The sequence below is a fragment of the Tripterygium wilfordii genome, chromosome 13, assembly GCF_013401445.1.
Source record: "Tripterygium wilfordii isolate XIE 37 chromosome 13, ASM1340144v1, whole genome shotgun sequence".
Taxonomy (NCBI): Eukaryota; Viridiplantae; Streptophyta; class Magnoliopsida; order Celastrales; family Celastraceae; genus Tripterygium; species Tripterygium wilfordii.
The window spans coordinates 2,825,492-2,851,443 of NC_052244.1; the positions used below are offsets into that span (position 1 = coordinate 2,825,492).

Genomic DNA, 25,952 nt, shown 5'->3' on the forward strand with positions numbered 1-25,952 from the left:
TATTTTTTGTATCCTTTGGTGTATCGACTTATGAAGTTAGCATTAGTTTTGACTATAACAACAACAAGTGTTGAATGATATTTTTTAGGAATGAATATTGTCAAGATAGATTTGCGCACCCGAATGAGTGATCAAATTTTGAATGATTGTTTTGTATCTTATATGAAAAAGTAGTTGTTTGGAACTATTACTAATATTATTGTAATATTGTGTTTTCAAAATAGGAAAAATTGTTAGAAAACAATTGTGATAAATTACAATGTATTTTCTTATTTTTTGAACTATTAATATATTTTTATATTTGCAATCTATATTCGTAAATTCATTACATAAAGAATCCAAAAAAAAAATTGGGGATGCTGTCCCCGAACCCCCGCACCAATTTTGTGTCCTTGGTGATTTTAATTCCTGGATCCGCCATTTGGTGGATGATCCTTTACATGCAACATGATTGTCATTCAACTAATGTTTCACTTGCATCTCTCTCAATTTTTCAGCACACATATGATGAAAATATAGGTTTGCATTTTAAATTCGCACTATACGCATCATAGAATTCTTGATATAATCTATATATAATAATAATAATATAACAGCAACAAATATAGTGTTAATTAGGTTATTAACAATACTCTTTAAATTTTCTATATATGGGTGATCCATACTGCTTTTTTTTTTTTGAATACAGGGGAAGGGGATAGGGATGAGGGAGACTCGAACTCGAGACTGTATGAGATACCAAATACATGAATATCATGTGATTCTCATTCATATAGTGTTTTCTTGTCCTATAGAGAGAGAGTTAAATGTCAAGTCAGTATACAATAAAAAGTCTAGGTGGTCGTAATTGACGCTTGGATTTCGTTAAAAAGTAGTGCAATACTAATTAATTTTGAGAATATAATAAAGGGAATTTATTATTTTTTAAAATTGTCACTAATGTTAGCGAAAGATACGTTAAGTGACAATTGGTGCCAAAATTTCAAAAAAGCTAGAGAAAGAAAATGCAGGCTGGTCAAGATCTTAATGCGTCGACGTTTTCCAAGGGTTGGGGGACAAAGCGTGACAACGCTTTTAACTCAAAATCTTCTCTGAAAAAAGACCACCACCTAAGAAGATTTTTACAGAAACATATATATATATATATATATATATATATATATATATTTGACTAATGGATGAAAATATATGAATGACGCTATATATATATATATATGCACTTTCGGCGAAATTTCTGCTTTGTTATTGAAAGCCAAGCCGATCACATGACTACAGGAGATGGATCGATCGAATAATAGAATGATCAGAAAACTTTGCATGAAATCGTACCATGCATCAAGTTTCAAGGGAAATAAATGTGGTACGTACTTGTAAGAGAAGGTGAAATTGATGCCATGCATGATATTATCCAGGGACATGTTACGTACATGAAACAATTCCAATAATGATTTAATGGTGCATATATATATATATATATATATACAGAAATTCTCCTATGTGGACCAAAAGTGTGGATCAAGTTTGTGGACTTGTTTTTCAACCATAGATGTGGTGGGCCCCATAATAAATGTGTGACCCCCACTTATGTTTTGATTGATTACAACCATTGGATTTTGGTCCACAAACTTGGTCCACACTTTTGGTCCACATAGGAGAATTCCTGTATATATATATATGGTTGTTTACTACTCTATTCTTATTAATTAAATTCTTACATTATCGTATGAGGTAGTTACTTATTCGTCACCGCAATACTAGGAAGCTTTATCGTACTCTTTTTTTATAACCTAGAACGACAAGATATCATTTATCCTTTATACATTCGAAATGAGTTTAAACTCAGGTAGTTAGGCCTACGCGCACAGAAAATTTACACCTGATAACCTAAACAACAACATATAATTTGTCAATATGAGTCTATACTCAGGTAGTTAGGCTTGCACGCATAGAAAATTTCCACCTAATAACCTAAACAACAACATATAATTTGTCGATATGAGTCTAAACTCATGTAGTTAGGCCTGCACGCATAGTAGTTCGGTCTGCACGCATAGAAATTTTTCACATGATAACCTAAACAACAACATATAATTTATCGATACAAGTCTAAACTCTGGTAGTTAGGCCTGCGCACAGAAAATTTCCACTTGAGAACATATTAAGTTGGGCAAAGCATGCTCTTGGCTACAAAGGTATTGCTTCTAGTGAGAATCGAACTCAGAACCTCTCGAGTCCATATGATATGTCCCATAGAAATTCATCAACTAGACTATCACCCAACTTGTTAGGTTTATCATATTCACCAAGACTAACAGCACTTTTGATGATTTGGATCTAATGATTAATGATTACGGTCAAAATCAAAGTTTAGTCAACAGTGATCATCATTTTCTTTTTGAATGAAGTTGGTTATATATATATGGTGACCTTCAAATAAAAGGGGCTTTTGAGATTATTCTTTTTCAACTTTTTTTAGTTCAAAAGATTCAATAGTACGTAATTACGGTGGTCAAAATACAGATTACAAAACCCTTTTTATTTTATTCAATGAGAGATGGATTTTGTGTTAGGTTTTCAAGAGACAAATATAGCTTTTAATTGCTTTGTGTTCGAGCTTTCATCGACCATTCAAGCTAACAAAAGCTAGGGGTTCAGAAATTGAAGAAGAAGAAGAAAGAGGTCGGTTATGTGACACATACACATCACTTCTTGTTCTGATAAAAATGGCGACAAACTAAATTACATGCTACTTGTTCTACGTGATTAGCTACTTCAATTTATTATTATTTTCAAATTAAAACTTGCAACAAAGCAGTAAACTTTTTTTTGTTTGTTTGTTGGTTAAATAATTGTTAATGATTTCGATAATTGTCACTTTCCGAAAGCATCAAAGTTAATAACTTTATAGTTACACCTGAGTCACTAATTGAAGTGATAAGGATGGTATGTATCACCCTGACGATAAGGGTTCGAATCCCCCCATTTCAAAAAATAAAAAGCTTTATGGTTTGCACATAAAAGAGTGCATGGATATTTAAATTTCATAGAAAAATTAATTTCTTTGGGTGTGCCATTGATTTAGTAGTATACCCATATATTAAGCTACTTATGTACCCAAAAAAAGGAACTTTTGGTTCTCTCACTCTCATTGTGTGTCCGGACATAACATAGGAACATGAATAAAACGGATTCTCTCTAGCAACTTGATTCTATGGAATCATAAGGTTTTTGATGCTCTTAGTTATAATTTAACCCTAGTGAATGGAACTCCCACATCTAACTAATGTGGGATTCTTAACAGCTGTGAAGCATTATTCTAGTTCTAATTATCGTATTGTAGCCTGATCAATCGAACAAGTGAAATAGATTGAAGAATGAAGATCCAAGCAATCGAAAAACCTGCGGATTTATCCATAACCCGAACCCGTTTCATTAATTTACATTATGGATTTTAATTACATAAATACTGCTAAGCGTTTCAGAACCAGCTCAACTAGCAGGGCAGGCATGCCTGCCAACACAATTTTATTTCGAAAATTTTCAAATTTTCATGAAATTTAAGAATTTTGTTTAGAAGGAAACTAACCAGATATTATAAAATTAATGAAAACCAAAGCATAGATACAAAAATCAAAGTGAGTGGCGCAAACATGTGTAAACGCGACACTTAGAAGCAAAAACAGACAAAAACAAGAGCATCATATATACCACCACAACCACATATGCGCATGCAAACTAAGCACTCAATTAATTTACAAAACCTAGCTAGCCAACAAGCAGCTCAATTCCCTATTTAGTAAACAGTGATCATGAGTTTATAATCTCTAAACTTTGGTCAGAAACAACAGCTAGAAAGGCCAATTATAGGGATTGACATTAATCTTAATTAATTAATATATACATATATATAGTAACACAACCACAATTAGTTTAATAGAATAACTTCCATTATTCCAACAATCCTGGTACCAACAATCCTGGTACCAAGAATAAACTTAAAATTTTCATATAACTAAAAAATTAACTAGTGGGTTATTCAAAAATATTAATTTTAAGATGTAGGTATTTTTTATAATTATTTTTATGATGTGGGTTTTTGGAAGAGAGAAATGTGATTAGTGAACATATGTTATGGGTCTGAAACAGCATATATATATATATGTAAATGCTTATAGGGAGTGTATGCATAATGCATGCGTTTATAGAGAAGAGAAGGGGCGCGTGAAATATAAAAAACGAAACAACTGAGAATACAATGTTTCCTATGAATACAACAACTGTGTCGAGTAAGGAAGGTCAATTAGGGCACAAGCTGATATGTCTTACTCAGTCTCTGTTTTATATTCAATCATCTCTGCACATTGTTTTAATATATACATACATTTTACCCATACTTAGCCCATATGAGATATCTGCACAAGAGGATTAAAGAAAGAATTATAGTTATCTCTCATATAATAATGTTATATATATATAAATTTTTTTTTCTTCTAAAAGGTTAATGACTTTATGGTAAAAGTTGTGAATTTGACAGTAACTTTTTCTGTCACATTTGGCTGGTTGATGATCCAACAGAGAACATGCATTTTTGATTCTTGAATGATACTACATATATGAGAAATTCTGTAACTTCACAGTCTAATTCACTTTCTAATTCTAGAAACTAGATTTTGATGGGTTTTATGTTCACTAATCAACTAAGAGTGGTCAACCAGCTATCATCAGACTTGAGATTTCAATAAACTTAAGCCCCATTAGGTTTCTTCAAGCCTAATGAGGTTTAAGTTTCTAGTAATTAACCATCGTTGTATCAAGGGTGTCGTGCACGGGTCCAGAAGTTTACTTCGCTAACGTGAGTCCAAAGAGCCTTGACTTGTAAAGAATCCTAAGATAACAAAAAAAGAAAACCAAGTACTTAGTATTGACCCTAAAATTTGAAGCAATAAAATGTATAAAATAAGAAGATATGGAGATTAAATTTAATTAATTCAAAAGCACATTGAACTATCCATAGGGTTGAGAGGCCGTATACAAGTTTAACTCATATGCAGTTCGTTTCTTTTTGGATGTAAAGCATTGTCAAACCAAAATAACCCTACAAGCATTACCCTTCCTTGAAAAAGAGGTGATCTAACCACACCTTCCAGTACGACCCCGAACAACAATATGCTTTTAGGAGGGAAGAGGCCATTGTATGTGACAATTACAAATTAATTCTAACATAAATTCAAATGGACTGAGGAAAAAAAAAAAGAAACTATATAATTATTTATTTAATAATCAACCTAATGCATTAAATTTAATTAGTGAATTACTTAGTTAGGAAAAACAGGGGAGAAAACCCATTAAATTATAAGTGGTCCACGCGTGCCAATATTAGCTGTGTGCGTGCGAGATGTGGTGCGAGCGTGGTGTAGAGGTTTATATATAGGCATGAAGTGAAGGCACTCAAAGGAGAGGCAGAGTACTACTGTACTAGTAGCAGACTAGCAATAGTGGTCTGGCAAAAGAGTGTAAGCTTAACTAGTTTGTGGATTTTGCTTCTATCCTCCTTCGACACATGTAAATGCTACCAATCTTAGAGTTGTCAAGCTAGTATAGTAGCCCTAACTGATTTACTACAAAAATCAAAGAAAGGAGAGAGATTGTTGAGATGGCGAGTGAAATGCAAGAGTCAAGGTTTAGGAGGATTTGTGTGTTCTGTGGGAGTAGTCAAGGCAAGAAGACTAGCTATCAAGATGCTGCTATTGAGCTTGGCAATGAATTGGTATTGTGACTAATATTGACTTCTCTTTGATTTCCTTTACGTTGGCATTTGAAATTCTTTGTTTCATCTTCTGGGTTTGACGGAGGTGATTGTTTTCACTATTTTGTAAAGTTAGAAGCTTTGATGGTTATTTGTTCCCTGAATATGTATATGAAAATGGGTCTTGCTTGAAATTTACAGAAAATTTTATTCGACTTGATTTCAGTATGTGTATTGCTCACTGGTTTTTTGGGTAGACTCAATTATGTTTACTACTTGTTTGTTAGTTGGTTTGTGAGCGGTTTAGTTTTAAGATTATGAGTTTCTTTTGTCAGAGTGAAACATCCCTTTTGTTGGTCTAGCATTATGAGTAAATGTGTGTTGTTCTCATTACAAGCATGTTCATGTTCTGATTGGAAAACACATGCCGTAACTCCATGTAGTGATCATTCTGCTGCCATGGCAGCTTTATGTGAGAACTGCTGTTATGTCGAAATGGGTTCATCATGTGATTTGGGTGTGATGGTGTTTTGCAGGTGTCAAGGAACATTGATTTGGTCTATGGAGGGGGCAGCATCGGTTTGATGGGATTGGTTTCACAAGCTGTTCATGATGGCGGTCGTCATGTTATTGGGTAATACCATTCTACCTTCACTTTTGTCCTCAAATGTCTTATTCAAAACAAAACATGTAAAGGAAAGAGTGAGAAACACAATTATGTGAGCTAGGAATGTGTTAATCATGGTTTTGTTGTTCATTACAACTAAGTTCTGTTATGTTATTGTCTTCCTGCAGAGTTATTCCCAAGACGCTCATGCCTCGAGAGGTATGTCTGCTTGCTATAGCCAGAAAAAGTTTTTACACTTTTCTTCTTCTTCATTTACACATTTTTTTAAAGGAGAAATCATATTTTATTTCAACTCGGTTTTGTTTTTCTTTTCGAATCATAGATTTAGTCCTGATATTTGTTTTTAACTTTTGTACCTCACTTTCTTTCTTTATTTCCTTTCAAATCTTGGATTTGTTTCTTTGCTTTTAGCCCCTTTTTTTAATTTTGTTTGCCATCTTTTCAATATCTTGACCAGTTGTTCTTTCTTTTGGTTTTTAACAGTCTTTTTGGTATTTTCTGTTTGTTTCTCAAGATTTATGGTTCTCTGACGAGTACTTGATAGCCTTATCCATATGCAAGTTTTCAAGCTTTCTGTTCCTGCATTCTTTGTCTCCATGCTAGTACCAACTCTTTTTCCTATTATATTTTCAAATTTTCATTCGTTCAAGGAAATTTTATTTTTTTCATCAATAATTTTTAGCTGAAAACTTTACTGGGTAGAATTAAATCATTGCAATTTTTTGTCCATCATTCCTACAAGACTCGTCATTGCTGCACTACACAACACTCTCCTCAAATTTGCAGCCTCTTTGACCTTTTCTGCGCTTATGATACTTTTTCTGCAGTTAACTGGTGAAACAGTAGGGGAAGTGAAGGCAGTAGCAGGCATGCACCAAAGGAAGGCTGAGATGGCTAAGCATTCTGATGCCTTTATTGCCTTACCAGGTTTTACTATAAGCCCTTTAGACCTCTCACTTGCAGAGAAATTCTAAGGCAACTCAAGATATAATTTACACCACAGCTGCTTTACTTTTACTAGTTTTAGCATGTAAGGTGTACTAGCATATCTCATGTTTTGATTCTTTTTAAGTTGCTGATTAAATGCGAGTTAACAACCTCCATGTTACATCTGGTTTTGTTGACATACTCATGTTCTTCATTGGACTTAGAAGAAAGGAATTTTCATGAGATTATGACAAAGTGTCAGCAAAATCAAACTGTTGTGGCTGTCTATGTTTTGTACCATTTATAGTAATTTTTATTTCTTTGAAAACAACTGTGTGAAGTCTAAAGAAGCATAACTTTTTGAACTGTCCCTCACAAACCCCTAGATCATGGTGAGAGAGCAACCCTTCAACCCTACTTGACTCATCAACATTTTACACTGAAAATAGAGCAGAAGAACTCTGCTTGTTTGTCAATAATCAATATACTTTATTCTTTTCCCTTCTTAACTAGCCCCTCAAGCTGTAGTTTTTTTACTGTACCAAAATTTTCCTAGCACATAAATGGGTAAAGACACACAGATCCATTTTTTGCAATCAAATAGTTTTTGCCAACTGGAACCTGCACCTAACAGGCAATCATGTTCACCACTGTCAAAGATTAGTAATTAGCTATAGCTTTGAAAACATAGAAAGATGTAGGGCAGGCATGGGCACAACAGTCATTTCCCTCTCCATTGGGGGACTCAGAAGCATGATAAGATGAGAGCCCATTATGACCTGGACAGGTTGCCAGAAGATCATGTCTCTGTTCTCACAAAGGTTGGCAGCAATGAAGACCATGTTTAGATATAATGGTTAACTGATGATAAAGACCCTTATGATGATAGCAATAAAAGTATAAAACCTTGCCCATCAACACCAAGTGGTGGAACTTGACTAGTTGACTGTAACTTTTTAGTCAAATTAAATTATGACAGACAGATATCAAGGCTCTTTGTCAATTTGTAGTAATAAAGTAAGTGATTGATCATGACATGAGATGCTGCATGCTAGTGAAAACATTATTATTATCTATGTTTGTAAAAAGACTGGTCTTTCATGCTATGGTTTGCTGCTACAAATACAATGTGGATGTATTAAAAATAATTATGTGGGTTCTCTTGTAGGTGGTTATGGAACTTTAGAGGAACTACTTGAGGTGATTACCTGGGCACAACTTGGAATTCATGATAAGCCGGTAATACACGCCTCTAAATTACTGTTATAGTGTTATGCTATATTCCTGTATTGCAATCCAATATAACTACAATTCTATATCTAGATTATGATAAAATCGTTACGGATTTTAGAAACGAAAATGATATGCTCCATGTTTTGAAGGTGGGATTGCTGAATGTTGATGGATATTATAATTCCTTGCTCTCATTCATTGACAATTCTGTGGAAGAGGGATTTGTTAGCCCAAGTGCGCGCCAAATCATTGTGTCCGCACCAACAGCAAAAGAGTTGGTGAAAAAACTGGAGGTAATCTCAAGAATTTCATTCCTTTTTTCCATTCCTTCACTCTGTCTTGGTCTAAAAATGATTATAAATTTGTTTCTGATTTTCGTTTTATCATTTGGCGATTTGTTAGGAGTATGTCCCCTGCCATGAAAGAGTTGCTTCACAGTTGAGCTGGGATATTGAGCAACTTGGATACTCTCATCAAACATATGATATCTCTAGGTGATTGTGAGGAACACTGCATGGAAGGGGAGGTAGATTGAAGTTGCATTTAGAAGAAGCTAATTTAAAAAAATACTCAGAGAGATTTCCACAGAGTGGGAATTCTTTTGTAAATCAGTGCAATTGATCTTGATATATGAAGCTTTCAAGATTTCTTTTTAGTGGTATTTTGGTTTACTTTTGAAGTTGTAAGTACTAATGTACTAGAGGATTATGAACAATTCCCCTTTCAACTGTTGACTAATTATATGTTTACTGACTACTAGTTGTTTTAGCTGCCCTTTGCTTTCTTTCTTCATTATGTTGTTGAATTTTTGGTTTCATTCAATTTTGTAGAAATTTCAAACACCCCTTAGGCCAATATAATTTTTAATATTTGGTAAACATACTAGACATCTGTGATTAAAAAACTACAGGAAAACTGCAGTGATTTCTATTGCATGGACCCTTCGTCTGCTATTTAAGTTGTTTTATGCAAGAATAAAGTAATGTGAATATAATGTCAGTTACACAGAAGCCTAATCCAGTCTGTTTACCAGTGTGGAGTCCATACAATTTTTATATTTGGTAAAACAGACTAGACATCTGTGATTAAAACTACAGTGACTTCTACTGCAGGGACCCTCGTCCGCTGTTTAAGTTGCTTTATGCAGGAATAAAGTAATGTAAATGAAATGTTAGTCACACAAAAGCACCAATCCTGTTTAAGGGGGGGTTAAGGGTCCCTATAGTTGTAGTCACTACTGCAATTTTAATCACAGAATCCCAATCTAGTTTGTTTACTAGTGTGGAGTCCATACAATTTTTAATATTTGGCAAAACAGACTAGACATCTGTGAATAAAACTGCAGTGACTTCTACTGCAAGAACCCTCGTCCGTTGTTTTAAGTTGCTTTATGTAGGAATAAAGTTTGCGTACATCATTGCGTGAACTGTTTTTATGGAGGACTACTAACTTGACACTATTTTGCTCAAGAACAAAATGCAAAGCTGAATGACGTTGTGAATCAAACAGCACCAATAATTGCCAAATAAACAGGGGATAACTGCTAAGTGTCATCTAAGTAAACATCAATGGAGGGGGGGGAGGGACAACAGTGTAAACATGTTTCCAATCTGTTTTCAAGTACTTGTTTGCTGTTAAGAGCAGGACAACAGACAAAGGCCCAACTCACACCAACCACCAGTAACGGAAAGAGGGGCCAGGTGGTCTTCATTGGCATGACCCTCTAATGGGCCTCCTTTGTTAAGTTTTGAGCATCTCTTGGGGGGCCCCACAGCCACCCACCAAATGAGACAATGACATGTGTCTATGTTGGAAGAGAAGGACCAGTTAGTAGTGTTTGCTGCCATGGACAATTTTAGGACAAGAACATGATATCTTAAAACTCTGTCCCAGTTTGTTTGAGCAATTGTTTGTGGTTTGATGACACATAATGGTGGTGGGAAGTCCAATTTGGAGGCTTGTGGGTTATGGGGGTTTTGGATTGGTTTTAATTTTGCAAGCTTTTTTTGTGTGCAAGAAATGTTGAAAAATAGTATTCTCTTTGATATGTAACAATCCATGTCGGATCATTCAAAACCCCCCTCTTTCGAGTTTTCAAAATCGTTGGTTTTTTGTTTGAATTGAAGATGTTGAGAGTGTGGAATGGGGAAAGAACAAGGCAGATCATCTTTGTGGAAAGATTTTTTAGCCTAGTTAAAAACAACTCAGCATGCGTGTCCTTTGGATAACCGATGAAGCTAAAATTCGAGTTGGGCTCGACACGTGTAAATTCGCCCTACAGATTAGTTAGGCCGAGACTCGGAGCAAACCATTTAAAAATAGCTTCATCAGCTTATAATCAAACTCCCGACCTCAAACGAAATTCTTTATACCCTAAATCCGGAGATATAACCAGACTAACTAGTTAGGCTATCGTCAAGTGATTCTTTAAAGGAAAGACTTCCAATGACATTATTGAGTGAGAGGTTTCACAAAATGTCTACAAATGGTATTGTTTGAATGTTCAATGGTTCTTTGCTTCTTTTTAGATTAATCATTCATATAATTAAGTTTCACTATTTCATCGTTTTTGGATCCTTTATAGACAAGCAACAAGCCAACGTGTCTTGACTACACAATTGTAAGATTCAAAGTTTCAAACATAGACAATGTTTGATTGTTTTCTTACATTTTGAGGCCGAGTACAAACGTACAATTTTTGGTGCAAAGGAGCCCAATGGGCCTTCTACTGGCCCATGACATAAATACTTCATGTTTACTGTTTAGGCTTGAGGGCTGGCCCTTATACCAGAACAGAAAAGCCTTGAGACTTTATCTATCCATTTTGTATTGACAGTGATACAAATTTCAGTATGTTAGCAAATAATCTCAAAGAATCATAGATTTTCACTGCTATGACAGGAAACAATAGGAGAATTACATTTCTAAACCATAGAGCAATTAAGCACCTCTATGTTTCACACAGGAAACAATAGTAGAATTACATTTATCCAAGCTGGTTTGGATTTCACAAGTTTTAACAAAGTACCTCAGCATTTTGATGGTCTTGTTTTCCATTCAGGGATGATGCCGGATTCTTCATATCACAGGATTTTGATTCCTTGGCATTGCAATGGCGAGATTTCTGTCCGAAACCCAACTTCTTGGAGAATATCCTCCAGCTTCTCTTTGATTTCGCCAACTTCCGGAGCTCCTGGTTCATGCTTAAACACTCCTTTTCAAGATCAGAAACACGCTCAGTGATGTTGAAAGCCACAGCATAGTCTTGTGCATGCTCCATTTTATTGGCCTCATCATTCCTTGGGAGCTCTTTGCTTCCATTAGGATTCTGTGCGTTGTCAAGGTTCTCAGACACAAAAAACCAGCCAGAGATTGATGTTCGAAGTCGCAGTTGTTCGAAGAAGAGAACTTGGACAATCACTCGAAGAGGTAGCCTCTCATTCTGGGCTGCATGGCTGCTGGCTTCTAATGATAGCTTCTGGCAGTTCATGAGCCGGCAAAGTTGCTCTCTCTCCATATCTGTAAGCCAAGGATGTGCCTGAAATCACAAAATGTTAAAGGACTGTTTAGTGTTTAAAAGTAAACAACTCTCGTGCACAATGCTCCTGGCTCCCGTAGTCGTCGGGATTGGGGACACGCAAGATGTACGCAAACCTTACACCACATAATATGTGGAGAGACTGTTTCCGGGAATTGAACCTATGATCTCTAGGTTGCACCATTGCAACTCTACCATTCTAAAAAGAAAAATTGGCAAACATTAGACTGCTAATATTGATCAGAATGGATACCTTCAGGTATACATCAACTGCATGATAAATGCCATCATCAAGACGCCTAGCATAATCAGGGACAACAGCAGCAAGTGCTTCAAATTTCGGAGGCTTCAAATTAACGTCTGGAGCAACCTCAGCAAGATATCCGTCTATCAGATTGGCAACCATTGTTATAGGCGTAAGTGGATCAGTTCCACTGGCCAACTGGTCTTCAACTATGCAAGGGGAAGATGATATATCTCCTCCCTTTTCCACTGACATAAAATGATCGAGAATTCTATGAACACACTCTATATCATAAAGGGTATCTACTGAGTAACCCATATTTGGTATTAGAAGATCCACAAGAACAGCTTGGTCCAATTGTGCTCCAACCCTTTTTTCCAAGTTTTCCCTGCATGATGGACTTGCATGTAACACCATTGCAGCTCGGAGCAGCCTAAGCAGAAATTTGGTGGATGTGGCTCCTTTCTTAATTGGTAATAATCCAACAATCTCTTCGAGAAGAACCTTTTGATCAGCCTCAGAAGGGGTGGATTTGGTAGTCCCTGGGTTGACAGGGTTTATGTCATAGGTAGCCTGCATATTCATCAAGGGGAGGTACCTCTTAGCATAGTATAGAAGGGAAGCAGCAATAGTCTCAGGCTCCATGCCTCTTGATTCAATGGCTAAAATCAATCGCTTATAGAAAGCCAATCTGAGGAATGAAACATCCTCAAACCACCAATGATCGGTTGTAGATGGTGGCTTAGTTGCAGCAGACAGTCCATTCCATAAAGCAGGGGCTGATGCAGGAGCTGATGCCATCTGTGTGTCATTGCATTCTGATACAGAACAATTAAACAGGTTTGGGTCTGTACAAGCCTTACTTGCCAATGATTCAATGCACCTTGCGACAATGTGAAGTTCTTCTGCATATTGAAGAACTTCACATGTCTCAAGAGCTTTTATACAGTCTGTCCAATTGCTAAAAACTTCATTAAGGAAAGCCTCTGTGTGTGCAATGAGATTTCCTTCTCCATAATCTTCAGTCATTCGGAGGTACTCTGCCGCACATCTTAGGCAGACTATGTTTGAAGGCGTGAGCTCTATTTTGATGCCATAGCAAAATTTTGCAATAATTTCAAATGCCTTAGCTCCACCAGGTAAATCTTGAAGTTTCAAGACAGAACCCGATCCATCCTCAGTAGAAAACTCTTCAATAAGCTTCTCCAGAAGCCCACTTCTTGAAAGCAATGGAAACTGCAGCAGATGCCAAAATTTGAGGAAGATGTCTTTGCGATTACAAATACACAGGAAGCGAAAACTCAAACAAGTACTTTATAGGTTGAAAATGGAAAAAGAAATGTATTGCACCTTGTGGACATTGAATGACATTTCTCCAATCTCAATCATAACATCACTTGGAAGCCCAGCTGTGCAAAGCCTGGAAAATATAAATAAGATCAAAGATACTACTCAAATTCCTTCTTAAAAAGGTACATGATAACAAAAGGAAACAACTTAAAAACATATGCATATATAGCATAGCACTGTAAAGTTCTGGGACACAATTCTTTCATTTTATCTTCTATTCCACACCAGCCAATGAGCCTCTCAATCTTCTTTCTATGAATTATGATCCTATTCCATACCCTTAATTTTCTAAGAGTGTTTTTGCAATTTTCTTTGATTCTTTTCTAAGTGGTGTTATATCGCAAGAGAGACAAATTACAGGAGCTAATATGGCCAAGGACAATTTGCCCGGTTTTAAGGCTCGCAAAGCATATTTGCAACTGCAAGCAAAGTAATATTTCTCAATGGCTAACTCCACATTCTCGTTCACATTAACACAAACACATAGAATACATACATGACCGCCAAATTACTGCATCAGAAGCAAATTCATCACCCCACTCCAATGGTAACTAATCATAAACATTCAATTTCAACAGAGAAACGCGACGCGGTTTATCTTATTTACGAAGAACCCACGTAAAATTTATCATCCAAAAACATGTAAATGCCCTATATTTGCAAATTGCGCAAAAGATTGAACTCACGTACCAAGTTTTTCCTTCACGATGAAATGCTTCAGACTTAGAGCCCAACGTCATGCACGCCATTTGTGATTGTGGGTTAGCAACCATTTAGATTAAGAGCTGCCACACAACAAGAAAAGAAACAGATAAGATTAAATCACCAAAGATGATGAAAAGACAAATGCCTCCGACATATGTAAGAAATGAATAAGGGAGAATATGCTTCTCATGGTAGTAGTTAAGAGAGAGAGAGACAGAGAAGTAGCGAGTCTAAAGCAAGAAGCGAAAGGAGAGAAGAAATCGGCTTGCAGTGTCCACTCCAGGAGCTGCACTTGACTGTGATCTCCTCCTCTCTCTCCCTACTTGCCCGATGTTTCTTCATTATCAATTTATCGTCCCCCGTTTTTTCTGCCATGTGAATTAAGACCATATTCTTTAGGGACCATGCTCTCAGTGTATCTTATTGTCTTGAACCACAAGCCCATATGGTGAGGTTTCGGGCTTGGTCCAACTTGGGCTTTTAACTGTCCAAGCAAGCCCAGGTTCAAGCCCACCGCTTATAAACAAGAGGAAAAGGAGTCAATTGTCAATTGAATGCATGAACTTTGAACTTTGAACTTTGAACTAATTAAGACTTAAGTTTACTAGTGGGACTATCATTTAAAGGTGTATTAAATCGCTATTAATTCATCCATTGAACCTCTAATTTTGTGTCTCTTTATTTTGTAAGATATATATATATATATATATATAATTCTAATTATTCAATTCAACTGCTATGATGTGATAAATTAGTAACTCCCCGGCACCCATAGTAGAGCGAGCAGAGGATTCAGGTTGTTCTAAATATATAAATTCACCCAACTGTGACTGATGAGACAGAAAACGATACATCATGATTCCTACACGTGGAAGGTTCGTTGTGTCAGACGATCAGATCAGTGTCAACTTCTACGACCACATTTTCTGTCTGCTCTAGTCTTGTTGTCTCATAGCTGTCAAGTTAGCGTGTGAGCAGTTGCAATATTCACGGCTCCCCCAACCTTCACTCCCCTCATGTTTCACCCAATAGTAGTAAGCCACGTCATTAGGCTCTCAAAGGCCCCATAATCCACCGCATGAATAAAATGAATTTTTAATATAATATTTGATATTGGGCTTGTGATGATAATTTGATTAGAATTAATAGAAAATAATAATATTTGATATTTTGCAACATATTATATATATATATCTATATATATATATATATATTTTAATAACCGAGAATTCACAATCCAACATGTTCACAAGACGGTTGGACCAGATCTAAACTCGAGCCGTTAATTCAACTCGCTCCACGTTGGTGACAATTTATATCTAGTTAAAATTCGTGTGGATAGAACCTCTCGTAGGCTTTTGACCCATGCAAAGAAATAACGTCAAAATTATTGGATGTAGGAGTCGAATTTATGCCCTCCTGTATTAACAAAGAGTTACCAGAGTCAACTTCGCTATCCTATCATTGTTTGTTTGTTTATGTGTATTATTATTGGTTGTTGGTTGAGGAGACGTTGATTTACTATTGTGAATATTTGAAGTAGTTGGGTTAGTGCAAGGAAAAGACAGTTAAATTTTGACTATTTATTCTTTGATGATTGGTCCAAATCAATCAAAATAATTATGTTTCTTATAATTTAGCAACATAATTGACACATCAAAGCCTTTCAAATATATATATATATATATATATATATATATATATATATATATATATATATATATATATATATATATATAAAAGAAGTGGAGCTAGTGATAGAATTAGTTGATACATGTTTTTGTGTTGTAATGTAATGCATGATATGATGTTGGAGAGGGGGTGGTGGGGGATAAGCAAGTCATGTGTTGGTAGTGTTGTTTGTACTAGCTCCAACCACACTATTATATGATCATCTCCTGTACATTTGGTCCCTTCTTCCTTGGCTTGGGAGCCCATTTTTTATGGTTGATGGGTCTCTTTCTATGTCGTCCTTGGTAACAATAACATTTCTATGGGTCTCTTTTTATTGTTACCTAACACTTAACGGCCTTATTATTATCACTTAATAATATTAAGAGAAAATATTTCAGTGATACTGAAACACCGTGCCAATTTCTAATACCCAACGTGACCACGTCATTTGTTGATATGGTGCTCCAACCCCAATAAATTAAATATTGTTTACAAAAAGTTTTGAATTCAAATTTTGGGTGCATGTGGTTTATCTGCATCAACAAATTGGACTTGTATTCATTTGGGTATTGAGAATATATATATATATATATATATATATATATATATATATAGTCATTAACATTAGGGTTATATATGTGTAATATATGTAGGGTGGTTAAGAAACAACGATGTTGTAATCAGGAGAGGAACATGTTTGTTGTATGTCAAATACTATGAACTTGTTCAAGATGCTTCAGCTAAAAGTTTCAAGAGTTATAACCTTTGGACATCAAAAATGTTTTAAGATTGACAAGGATCATGTATTCAATTCAAAGGTTGGACTTGACTCTGCAAATTCTGTGTTCCTCACCGAACCATATCTTAAAGACTCAATTATTAACTTTACATGTTGACTTTATATGTTAATTTCACGAGCGAACATGTGATCCGATAGTCGAAGTGTAGACTACAATCCACGAGTCATATATTCAATTATTGAAAACATGCTCTTCACATATTATATGTGACAGATAAAATTTGAGTACATCTTGCATGTTCTTGATCCCGTTCGGAAATTTCTTTGCTTTTTTTTTTATAAGCACGTGTAGACTTACTCTCAATTCACTATTAATTTGCTTCACTTTTTTGGAGGTAACAAGGCACAGTTTGCTTTCTGACCTAATTACCATTTTCTGATAAAAAGAGAGAGTGCTTCTTTATATATAGAATGTATGAGTGTTGCAGCATTTATTAACAGAATCTCAGTTAATTATTTACTCTGAATATGTTGTAAGTAGTAATAACAGTAAAATAATTTGTTCCTGAGAGAAAAAAGGGCAGAGAAGGAAATGAATAAAATATTGAAGAGGAAAATATAAAGGGGGCAAGAATTAGGGTTTTACTTCTGAGTCAAGGCACAAGTGACAGAAAGCAGAGTGACTCTATTGGCAAAAATAACATTTACATTGTCATCACAACTCACATGGGTCGAAACTTACATCTCCACTAAACTTCTTTGGAACCACCCCATGAGTCTAAAATCTTGTAATTGCCTGGTATGTATGAGACGGAGAGACTCACGTACCCGCAATTTATCATGTAGGATGGAGTCCGATGTAACCGTGTCTTTGCATAGTTTCCCACTTTCCTCATTAAAAAATGAAGTATACATACAAAAATGAATAATTCACCATTGCATAATTGTAGAAGATTCATAGATTCGTCTACAAAGTATATGATGAGTCCCATAGTGACAATTCTATGCACTAACTGATAAATATCTTATGTGCGTCAAGGGCTAATTAGTCGGCTAATGATTCAATAACATGTCTTCAGTCACGTTTATTAGCATAACAAACCCTATTGGCGTGATTATAGTAGTGTTCATCCGCTATAAAATGTTCCCCGATCCATACAGAGGAAATATGAACAAATCTTGTACATGGTAAACCTTGAACCCACAACCTTTTTTTAAAAGAAACAACTATTGCCAATTGGGTTACTACTTATTGGGCCAAAACAGAGTGTTGGGTCAAAAAAAAAAGACACATTTATCTATCTTCTCTGTTATTACACGACATTAGACTCCTAGTTTAACCAAAAGAACTGATCCTTCGATTACCCTGGTTTGACTCCAACCATTTGTGCAAGTACAAAACCACAAACCCTCTCATTGGTTAACTTGTCTGGTCAAGTCAGAGACTCAGCAATCAAAGAAACACTCAATTAAAAACAAGAAAAAGAAATCCAAAACTAATCAGCAAAGGAATTAATGAATACATATTTTATTTCAAAGAGAGAAGAAAAATATTAATAAAAGAGTGGAAGTTGGATAGGTTCCTTAATAAAGATCTTTGTTGTTTTGCTGGTTTTTGAAGACAGTTTTCTTCAGATCCGAAGAAACAGGTAAGAAATCTCATTAAAATAATCAAAACCCATAAAAAAAAGAGAGACAAGAAACACTAATGCCACTCCAAAGTCTACAATTACTACTCCTGCCACTACCAAATACTTCTTAATAAGTTTTCTCCATAATCAGAGTGTTTGTATTGTATTTGTAATTGTATTAGTAATATATTTATGGATTTCTTTGTTTTCAGGGTCCTTTATTAAGCGTGCGTGTGCTTTTTGGCCTCTTGCATGATCCAAAAGGTTGCTGTTTTGTTCTTTTTTATTATCTCTGTGTTGAAGTTTATGGCCTTTCCATCTTCTTCACTGTCGGCCATCGATTCTTTTTCTGTTGGTTTTTGATTGAATCTTTGAAAACCCACAAATAAGATTCCCCAGTTCTTTTCTTTCTTCTGTTTTGGCGGAGGATTTAGAGAGAGATTTGCGGGGTTTGTTGGTGATATTTTTACAGTGTTGGGATTGAACAGGGGTGTTAGTGTTAGAGAAAACAGATTGTGTTCGTGTAGATCTTTGATGTTTCATGGTGGAGATAAAGATTTGTTTGTGGGTTTTAGAGAATCAAGTTTTTGTGAACTCACAGGGAGTTTTGGACCCTCTTAAGGATTGGTTCTTGGTTTTGAGAATACGTGGGTTTGGGATTCAAAGCTCTTGAAGAAGTAACAGAGTCTGGTTCTGGTTTTGGTTTTGGTGAATGAAGAAGAGATTGAGACAATTGAATTGCGAGGATGAATAAATGTTGAGATTCTGTGGAATTACAGAGTCTGGCTTTGGTTTCTGTTTCAAACGGCAATCTGCTATGGGGATTTTGGATTCTAAAGGTTCCTAATTTACTTCTGTGAACAGGTAAGCAGTTCATTTATGACTTGTTTTAATCCTTCAATTTCAAATTCATTGATTAGATTTTGTTAATTTTGGAGATTTATATGGTTGGCCAGATGCTCAAGAAGAAGAAGAGATAAAAGAAGAAACTTTTCTCTGTTACTAAAAAATAAAATGATTACTTTCATGGATTCAAAAGAGAAAGTGAAAGATGTGGACAAGTGCTTGGATTCTCAGCTATGGCACGCCTGCGCCGGCGGCATGGTCCAAATGCCGGCGGTGAACGCCAAGGTCTTCTACTTCCCTCAAGGTCACGCAGAGCACTCCTTTGGGTCCATCGATTTCAGGGCCTGCCCCAGAGTCCCTCCTTACATTCTCTGCAGAGTCTCCGCCCTCAAATTCATGGCGGATCCAGATACCGACGAGGTCTATGCCAAGATTAGGCTGATACCCATTAATGGCAATGAACCCAATTTTGATGATGAAGCGATAGAAAGGATTAGTGGGTCTGAAGGACATGATAAGCTGGCTTCATTTGCTAAAACATTGACTCAATCTGATGCAAATAATGGTGGTGGATTCTCTGTGCCGCGGTACTGTGCGGAGACAATTTTCCCCCGGCTGGATTACTCGGCGGATCCACCAGTGCAGACCATTCTGGCCAAGGATGTCCATGGAGAGACTTGGAAGTTTAGGCATATTTATAGGGGGACTCCTCGGAGGCATTTGTTGACTACAGGTTGGAGTACTTTTGTGAACGATAAGAAGCTTGTAGCTGGTGATTCAATTGTGTTTTTGAGAGCTGAAAATGGTGATCTTTGTGTTGGGATTAGAAGGGCTAAGAGGGGAATTGGGGGTGGCCCTGAATCGGGTTCATCCGGGTGGAATGGGAACTGTGTTGTCCCTTACGGAGGGTTCTCGGCCTTCTTGAGGGAAGATGAGAATAAGATGATGAGAAATGGGAATGGTTCGAGCTCGAATTTGGGAATGGGAGGGAAAGGGAAAGTGACGCCTGAATCAGTTATTGAGGCTGCAACACTTGCGGCCAGTGGACAACCTTTTGAGGTTGTTTACTATCCGCGAGCAAGTACACCTGAGTTCTGCGTGAAAGCATCGCTGGTGAAGGCAGCAATGCAGATCAGATGGTGTTCGGGGATGAGGTTTAAGATGCCTTTTGAGACCGAGGATTCTTCAAGAATCAGTTGGTTCATGGGAACTATATCTTCTGTTCAAGTCGCTGATCCCCTTCGCTGGCCTGATTCGCCTTGGAGGCTTCTCCAGGTACTTTCATCGTCTTCAACTTATCTTATGGACTAAGTTGTGTAAGTATTTACTGATTCCGATTTACTGAACAACAGTTCATAGTGTATTAGCATGTACTATTGGGTGCTTGCAGTGCTGGAGAATCTTTAATTCTCTAGATTATAGGTACAACAAGCTCAGCTTCTTTTTAGTTTTATTGTGGATGAGGTTTTGGCCACTTCTTTTCATCAGACGTATGTCATACTAGCTCGGATTATGGAATTTGAATTGTTGAATGTAGGCACATCGGCATAACTGTCTCGTCTATAAGATCAGCTGCATCAATTTGTTATCAAACAGTTCGTCGTACACTGCTGCTTGAAGTGCTTTAGGCATTCTAATGCATTTACTATTATAATTCTTGCAGAATGATGATGCTATTTCAATGTTCTTCGTCTTGTTTTCATTGATTCCTTGCCCAGATAAATTTTTGTCTCTCTACGTTGTATCCTAATTAGCAGTATATCACATACGTTGCAGGTTACGTGGGATGAGCCAGATTTGCTTCAAAATGTGAAGCGCGTTAGCCCTTGGCTGGTGGAATTGGTATCAAACACGCCGGCCATCCATCTCTCCCCATTTTCTCCACCGAGAAAGAAGTTGAGACTGCCTCAACATCCAGATTTCTCACTCGACAGCCAACTCCCTTTCCCAACATTTACCGGAAACCTCGTTGGGCCTAACAACCCCTTCGGTTGTCTACCCAACAACTCTCTTGCTGGCATGCAGGGAGCCAGGCATGCTCATTATGGTTTATCTCTATCAGATATCCATCTCAATAAACTACACTCGGGTCTATTTCAGGCCGGTTTCCTGCCAATTGATCACTCTGGTACAACACCGCCTAGAGTCTCCACTAGCCCCATTGTTCAAAAGCCTGGTATGAGTGAGGATGTTTCTTGCTTGCTAACCATGTCAAATTCCATTCAGACTTCAAAGAAATCTGATGGCGTGAAGACACCCCAACTCATCCTCTTTGGTCAACCAATACTTACTGAGCAACAAATCTCCAACAGCTCTGGAAATAGTTCATCTGAAGGGAATTTAGATAAGATGGCGAATATTTCAGATTGTTCCGGGTCTGCTCTTCATCAGCGGAGCCAACAAGAGCCTTCTCCATGTGAAGGATTCCAATGGTTTAAAGATAAATGTCAAGAATCTGAATCCAATTTAAAGATTGGTCACTGTAAAGTTTTCTTGGAACCGGACAACATTGGGCGTACCCTCGATCTTTCATCAGTTGGGTCTTACGAAGAATTGTACAGAAAGCTCGCAGACATGTTCAGCGTAGAAAACTCTGAAACACTAGGCAACGTCCTTTACCGCGACGTTGCTGGTGCAGTCAAGCACATTGGAGATGAACCCTTCAGGTCTGCATCCTTTCAATGACTTTGTGAAAGAAAAATTTGTATAATTCATCCTTTGTTGGTCTCTTGTTAATTAAATTCTTATTAATTTTGCAGTGAGTTCATGAAATCAGCCAAAAGGTTGACGATTCTTATCGATTCAAGCAGCGACAATGTAGGAATGTAGAGAGAGGAATAATAAGCCCCCTGCTTTCAGATGTACAGCAGAAGCTCTTGATCGTTTTCATGTGTTCAAGTGCTGACATCTTTTCTTCCTTTGATCCTGTGGAAGGAAGGAACTCTTCCAAATTTTTGATTATATTTAATTTATATCTACTTGAATTTTGTAATTTGTTTTTTGTTCCATTGCAAAGAAAGAAAACTTTTTGTCTAAGTCTAAAAATCTCACATACGTTTAGCATAATCTAATAGAGTGATTTATAAATAAAGTTCAGCTCCTCTCACATTATAGACGTGTATGGCCATGAAGAATAATTTTGTGCGAACCCGTGGTCTTGAGCGGAAAATATCTTCAATATGTTTTGGCTGGGTGTTTCAACATGATCGTGTGTTTAGAAATTACAACTTGTGATGCTTAAGTTTTCAGGGTTACACGTATTGCGCTACAATGCGCTCATCTATACGTCCATCTTTGACCATTATCAGGGGTGGACTCAACCTTATGATCATATGGAGTAGGATCTATACAATTTTCTAGTTGAAAATTTTGAATTATTCTCTAATATAATCAAGAATTAGAAGAAGAAACCAAAAAATTTCTTCCCAAATGATCATATTATATAAGTATAATCCAAGAAAAAAGAAGACACTTGTTGCGTGCATGAATTAAAAAGGTTTGCAAATGGTGGTTGAAGGTCTAATCACAGCTTGCAAAGCATAACTAAGCTGACTTGACCCAATCCTCTTCCTCTAAGCTAGGTCTGTCAAGGAATATCATATTTTAATCACATGTTTCACACGACACACAAAGATCCTTAGAGATCATCAAAAAATGATTCCCAGCTAATAAAATGCTGCCATCTATGTGGCAAAGAACTATAGTCTCTTCTTTTTTATAACCCAGAAAAACTCAGGCCTTTGGACAATCTACTAAGTCTAAATTTGGGCTAAGCTAGACATGCGTAAACTCGTCTGACAAGCTAGGCGTCAACTTAAACTTAAACTCCCGACCTCAAGTGGGAGTTTTTTACATCTTAGTCTGGAGAAATAACCAATTACGCTATTACGAAGTGGTTGGCATTAGTATCCCAATCACAACAACTACCCACTTTTTTTCTTCTTTTTTTCCCCCTTAGATAAGGTATTGTTGTTGCAAATGAGATTCAAACCATGGTTAACAATGGAAGACACACTATCTTTACCGTTAAATGTCTCGTTTTTTTTTGAAACGGAGGATGTGGATTCGAAATCTGATCACCAAGATGATAAAAATATTATCCTTATCACTTAAACTAATGACTCGAATGTAAGAGTCTCATTTTTTTGTTTCTTAACTATGCTAAAAATAATTAATAAAATGTGCCATCCTTGATGGCGCAAGAAAGGGATTTGTTAATTAATATTGATAATAGACTTTGTTAACTATTCTATTAAAATCAAAAGACATTGGGATCCCAAAACAACATAATTTTGGGACACAAAGTCAATGTTTTAGTTTTGTGAAGAAACAAGAGTAAAAAAAGAAAACAAACACATGGTTCCGCCTATCAATCATAATCAATCCACACGTGAGGGTGTTTAAAGGACCCCCACATGGCCCCATGGGGACGAAGCGATTCACGTGTGGCTAACGTAAGCAGGAGGAGCCATGCATGGACTGCGGCGTTTCGATGTGCGAGCTGTTTTTGTTTGTTGGAAAATTTGACCCCGATCCTCTTTAATAGAAATATCACATTAATGATAGAAAAATTAAAATAAAAATTATGAAAATCTTAACAATACGTAAAAAAAACTCTAAAATAGAAAAAAAATAATAAAAATAAATCAAGATTGTTGTCAGAGACGACCAAAAAAATTCATTATATGAAAAATTATTACAACTAAACACTCGTTAAATTTTCTCTTACTCGAAAATTCAATTACACCAAAGAGATTTCTCATCAAATTTTCTCTACTTTACTTTCTCTTTGTGATATTTGTTCTATACCTTACATATTTATAAGATTGTATAAAACTTAATTCCAGTGAAACTCGAATTGATAATTCTAATCAAACTCGAAAATAGACATTATTATTATTATTTTTTATCAATACTCAACATTGTTAGCATCCTTCATCTTCCCTGCCGTTTGGGTCCATACGACCGGGTTTTAACATGATTTTTTGTCCCCCTTGTACTTAGTGTGCTAATCGAATGGGGTTTATGTAAAGCAAAATTTTAATTAAATTTTTAGTAGCCGGTACTGGTACGATGAGCAATATTGTTGTGTGCATGAATGAATGCATTAATTCCTCTTAATTAATGAGTTAATTAGTGATATTAATTAATGTGGTTCTTGCTGGAAAAGGTACGTAGAATTCATGATCACCGACAAACAAGACAATCCCAAAGCACAAGCATCATCGGAGACCAGATCTTGTGATGTTACTGATAACGTTTGATCCACGATATCTATCAGCTGTCTCTTCGTTGTTTAATTAAAGATGTTAAATTATAACAACAACCACCCATTTATATATACTAGTTGTGCCAAAGTTCTGTCCGATTCAGATGATCGAATTTGTCAGATCTAATTTAAATTAAGTTTGGATATTAAGTTATATGTTCGAAATCCGAGTCCAAACATACAAATTTTGTCTAGTTAAAAACCGAGTCAAAATCACAGAAAGAGAGAGAAGCCAACTAGGGTTGGGTTGGGGGGACAAAACCATTCCCGAAGTGTCGTTTTGAGGGCTAAATTGAATGGTGATCACTTTGTTTTCAGTACCCAGTCCAGCTTTGTGTACCAAGGTGGTCTTTGCTGCTTCATACGTGGTTGTAATTTTATACGATTAATTAGTTAATCAGTGTGGCTTAATTAGAGTTATGTCAAGAAGCAACTGGTAGTCACGAAATAAAGAAAGAAAAGTTTATTTGGAAAAAAGTGGGTTGGTTGTTTTGAAAGATCCAAGTCACGGGAAATATGGCACTGTCTATGGAGACAACCAAGTACGTCCTCCACATTCAATCACCTATTTGCTTGGGATTTGAGTACCCATCGTGACAAGTAATTTAAAAAAAAAATTGGTTGGGATTGTGATGTTTACTGTAATAACTTATTGTAAATATAGGAGATCGTAAGTTTAATTCCTATGCTCGATAGTTTCAAAATCATTTTCAGTTCGATCTTTTCTATCGTGAACGTGGATGGTAGGTGCCAGGGCCAACATGCATGCAAAGCATGCAAGTGAACAGTGAGTCTTTACTGTTACTGACATGTGGTGTTTCTTTCTCCTTTTAATCGAAGGGGTCCTAGATTTTACCCAAAAAGAGGACGTTCAGTTCCCTCAACAAATGAAGGACAGAGATTCGCGAAAGCCTGCCAAAAAGACTGAGCCGTTGATAATGTGTGTATGGCAATACCGACACGTCCCACTGTTGATTGTGACTATTGACTGTGTTTTCGTGTTATCTTGGGAACAACCTTTTCTCTTTAAGAAAAGTTAAAAACTCCCAGTCGCAGTGTTTTGTAGGGTCCAATATGGATTATGGAATGGGCCCCCAACTCAGGCTTACAAGATAAGATAGGTCATAGGTCCCCTCCCCCCATAGCCCGGTAGCCCCCATATATAAGAAACCAGTAGCTCCTCAAGGCTGTTAAGGTGCTATTTATCATTTATGTAAAGTAAAATATTAATGGACAAAAGAGACAACAGGGTTAACAATGAAGCAGCAGATTTAAGCAACTAAAGAGGGGGGTCCTTAGGCAAATCTAATTCGGGTACAACGACATTCGCCTTCTTTCGACTCATATAGGTCACCCATAGGTGTATAGTCCACAGGACTTTGACTAACGTAATGTCCATTTTTTGTGTGTTTTTCTGGCCTA

General features: G+C 36.5%; 3 protein-coding genes across 3 annotated transcripts; 2 read left to right on the forward strand and 1 right to left on the reverse strand.

The window, feature by feature from the left end:
• The first annotated feature begins 5,445 nt into the window (after window positions 1-5,445).
• LOC120012218 (cytokinin riboside 5'-monophosphate phosphoribohydrolase LOG3-like) lies at window positions 5,446-9,302 on the forward strand. The gene is made up of 7 exons (XM_038863542.1): window positions 5,446-5,767; window positions 6,283-6,380; window positions 6,542-6,572; window positions 7,202-7,301; window positions 8,470-8,540; window positions 8,684-8,827; window positions 8,937-9,302. The coding sequence occupies exons 1-7, from the start codon at window positions 5,654-5,656 to the stop codon at window positions 9,030-9,032; spliced, it is 654 nt and encodes a 217-aa protein (XP_038719470.1). The 5' UTR covers window positions 5,446-5,653; the 3' UTR covers window positions 9,033-9,302.
• Window positions 9,303-11,389: 2,087 nt separating this feature from the next.
• On the reverse strand, window positions 11,390-14,751 carry LOC120012077 (BTB/POZ domain-containing protein At5g03250-like). Its single transcript, XM_038863328.1, has 5 exons — window positions 14,587-14,751; window positions 14,357-14,451; window positions 13,667-13,736; window positions 12,326-13,552; window positions 11,390-12,072 (listed from the first exon to the last, which is right to left on the reverse strand). Exons 2-5 carry the CDS (start codon window positions 14,437-14,439, stop codon window positions 11,551-11,553), a joined length of 1,902 nt encoding a protein of 633 aa, XP_038719256.1. The 5' UTR covers window positions 14,440-14,451; window positions 14,587-14,751; the 3' UTR covers window positions 11,390-11,550.
• Window positions 14,752-18,418: 3,667 nt separating this feature from the next.
• Window positions 18,419-22,297, forward strand: LOC120013192 (auxin response factor 18-like). The gene is made up of 5 exons (XM_038864925.1): window positions 18,419-18,433; window positions 18,628-19,279; window positions 19,372-20,536; window positions 21,038-21,927; window positions 22,021-22,297. The coding sequence occupies exons 3-5, from the start codon at window positions 19,430-19,432 to the stop codon at window positions 22,088-22,090; spliced, it is 2,067 nt and encodes a 688-aa protein (XP_038720853.1). The 5' UTR covers window positions 18,419-18,433; window positions 18,628-19,279; window positions 19,372-19,429; the 3' UTR covers window positions 22,091-22,297.
• The last annotated feature ends 3,655 nt before the right edge of the window (window positions 22,298-25,952 follow it).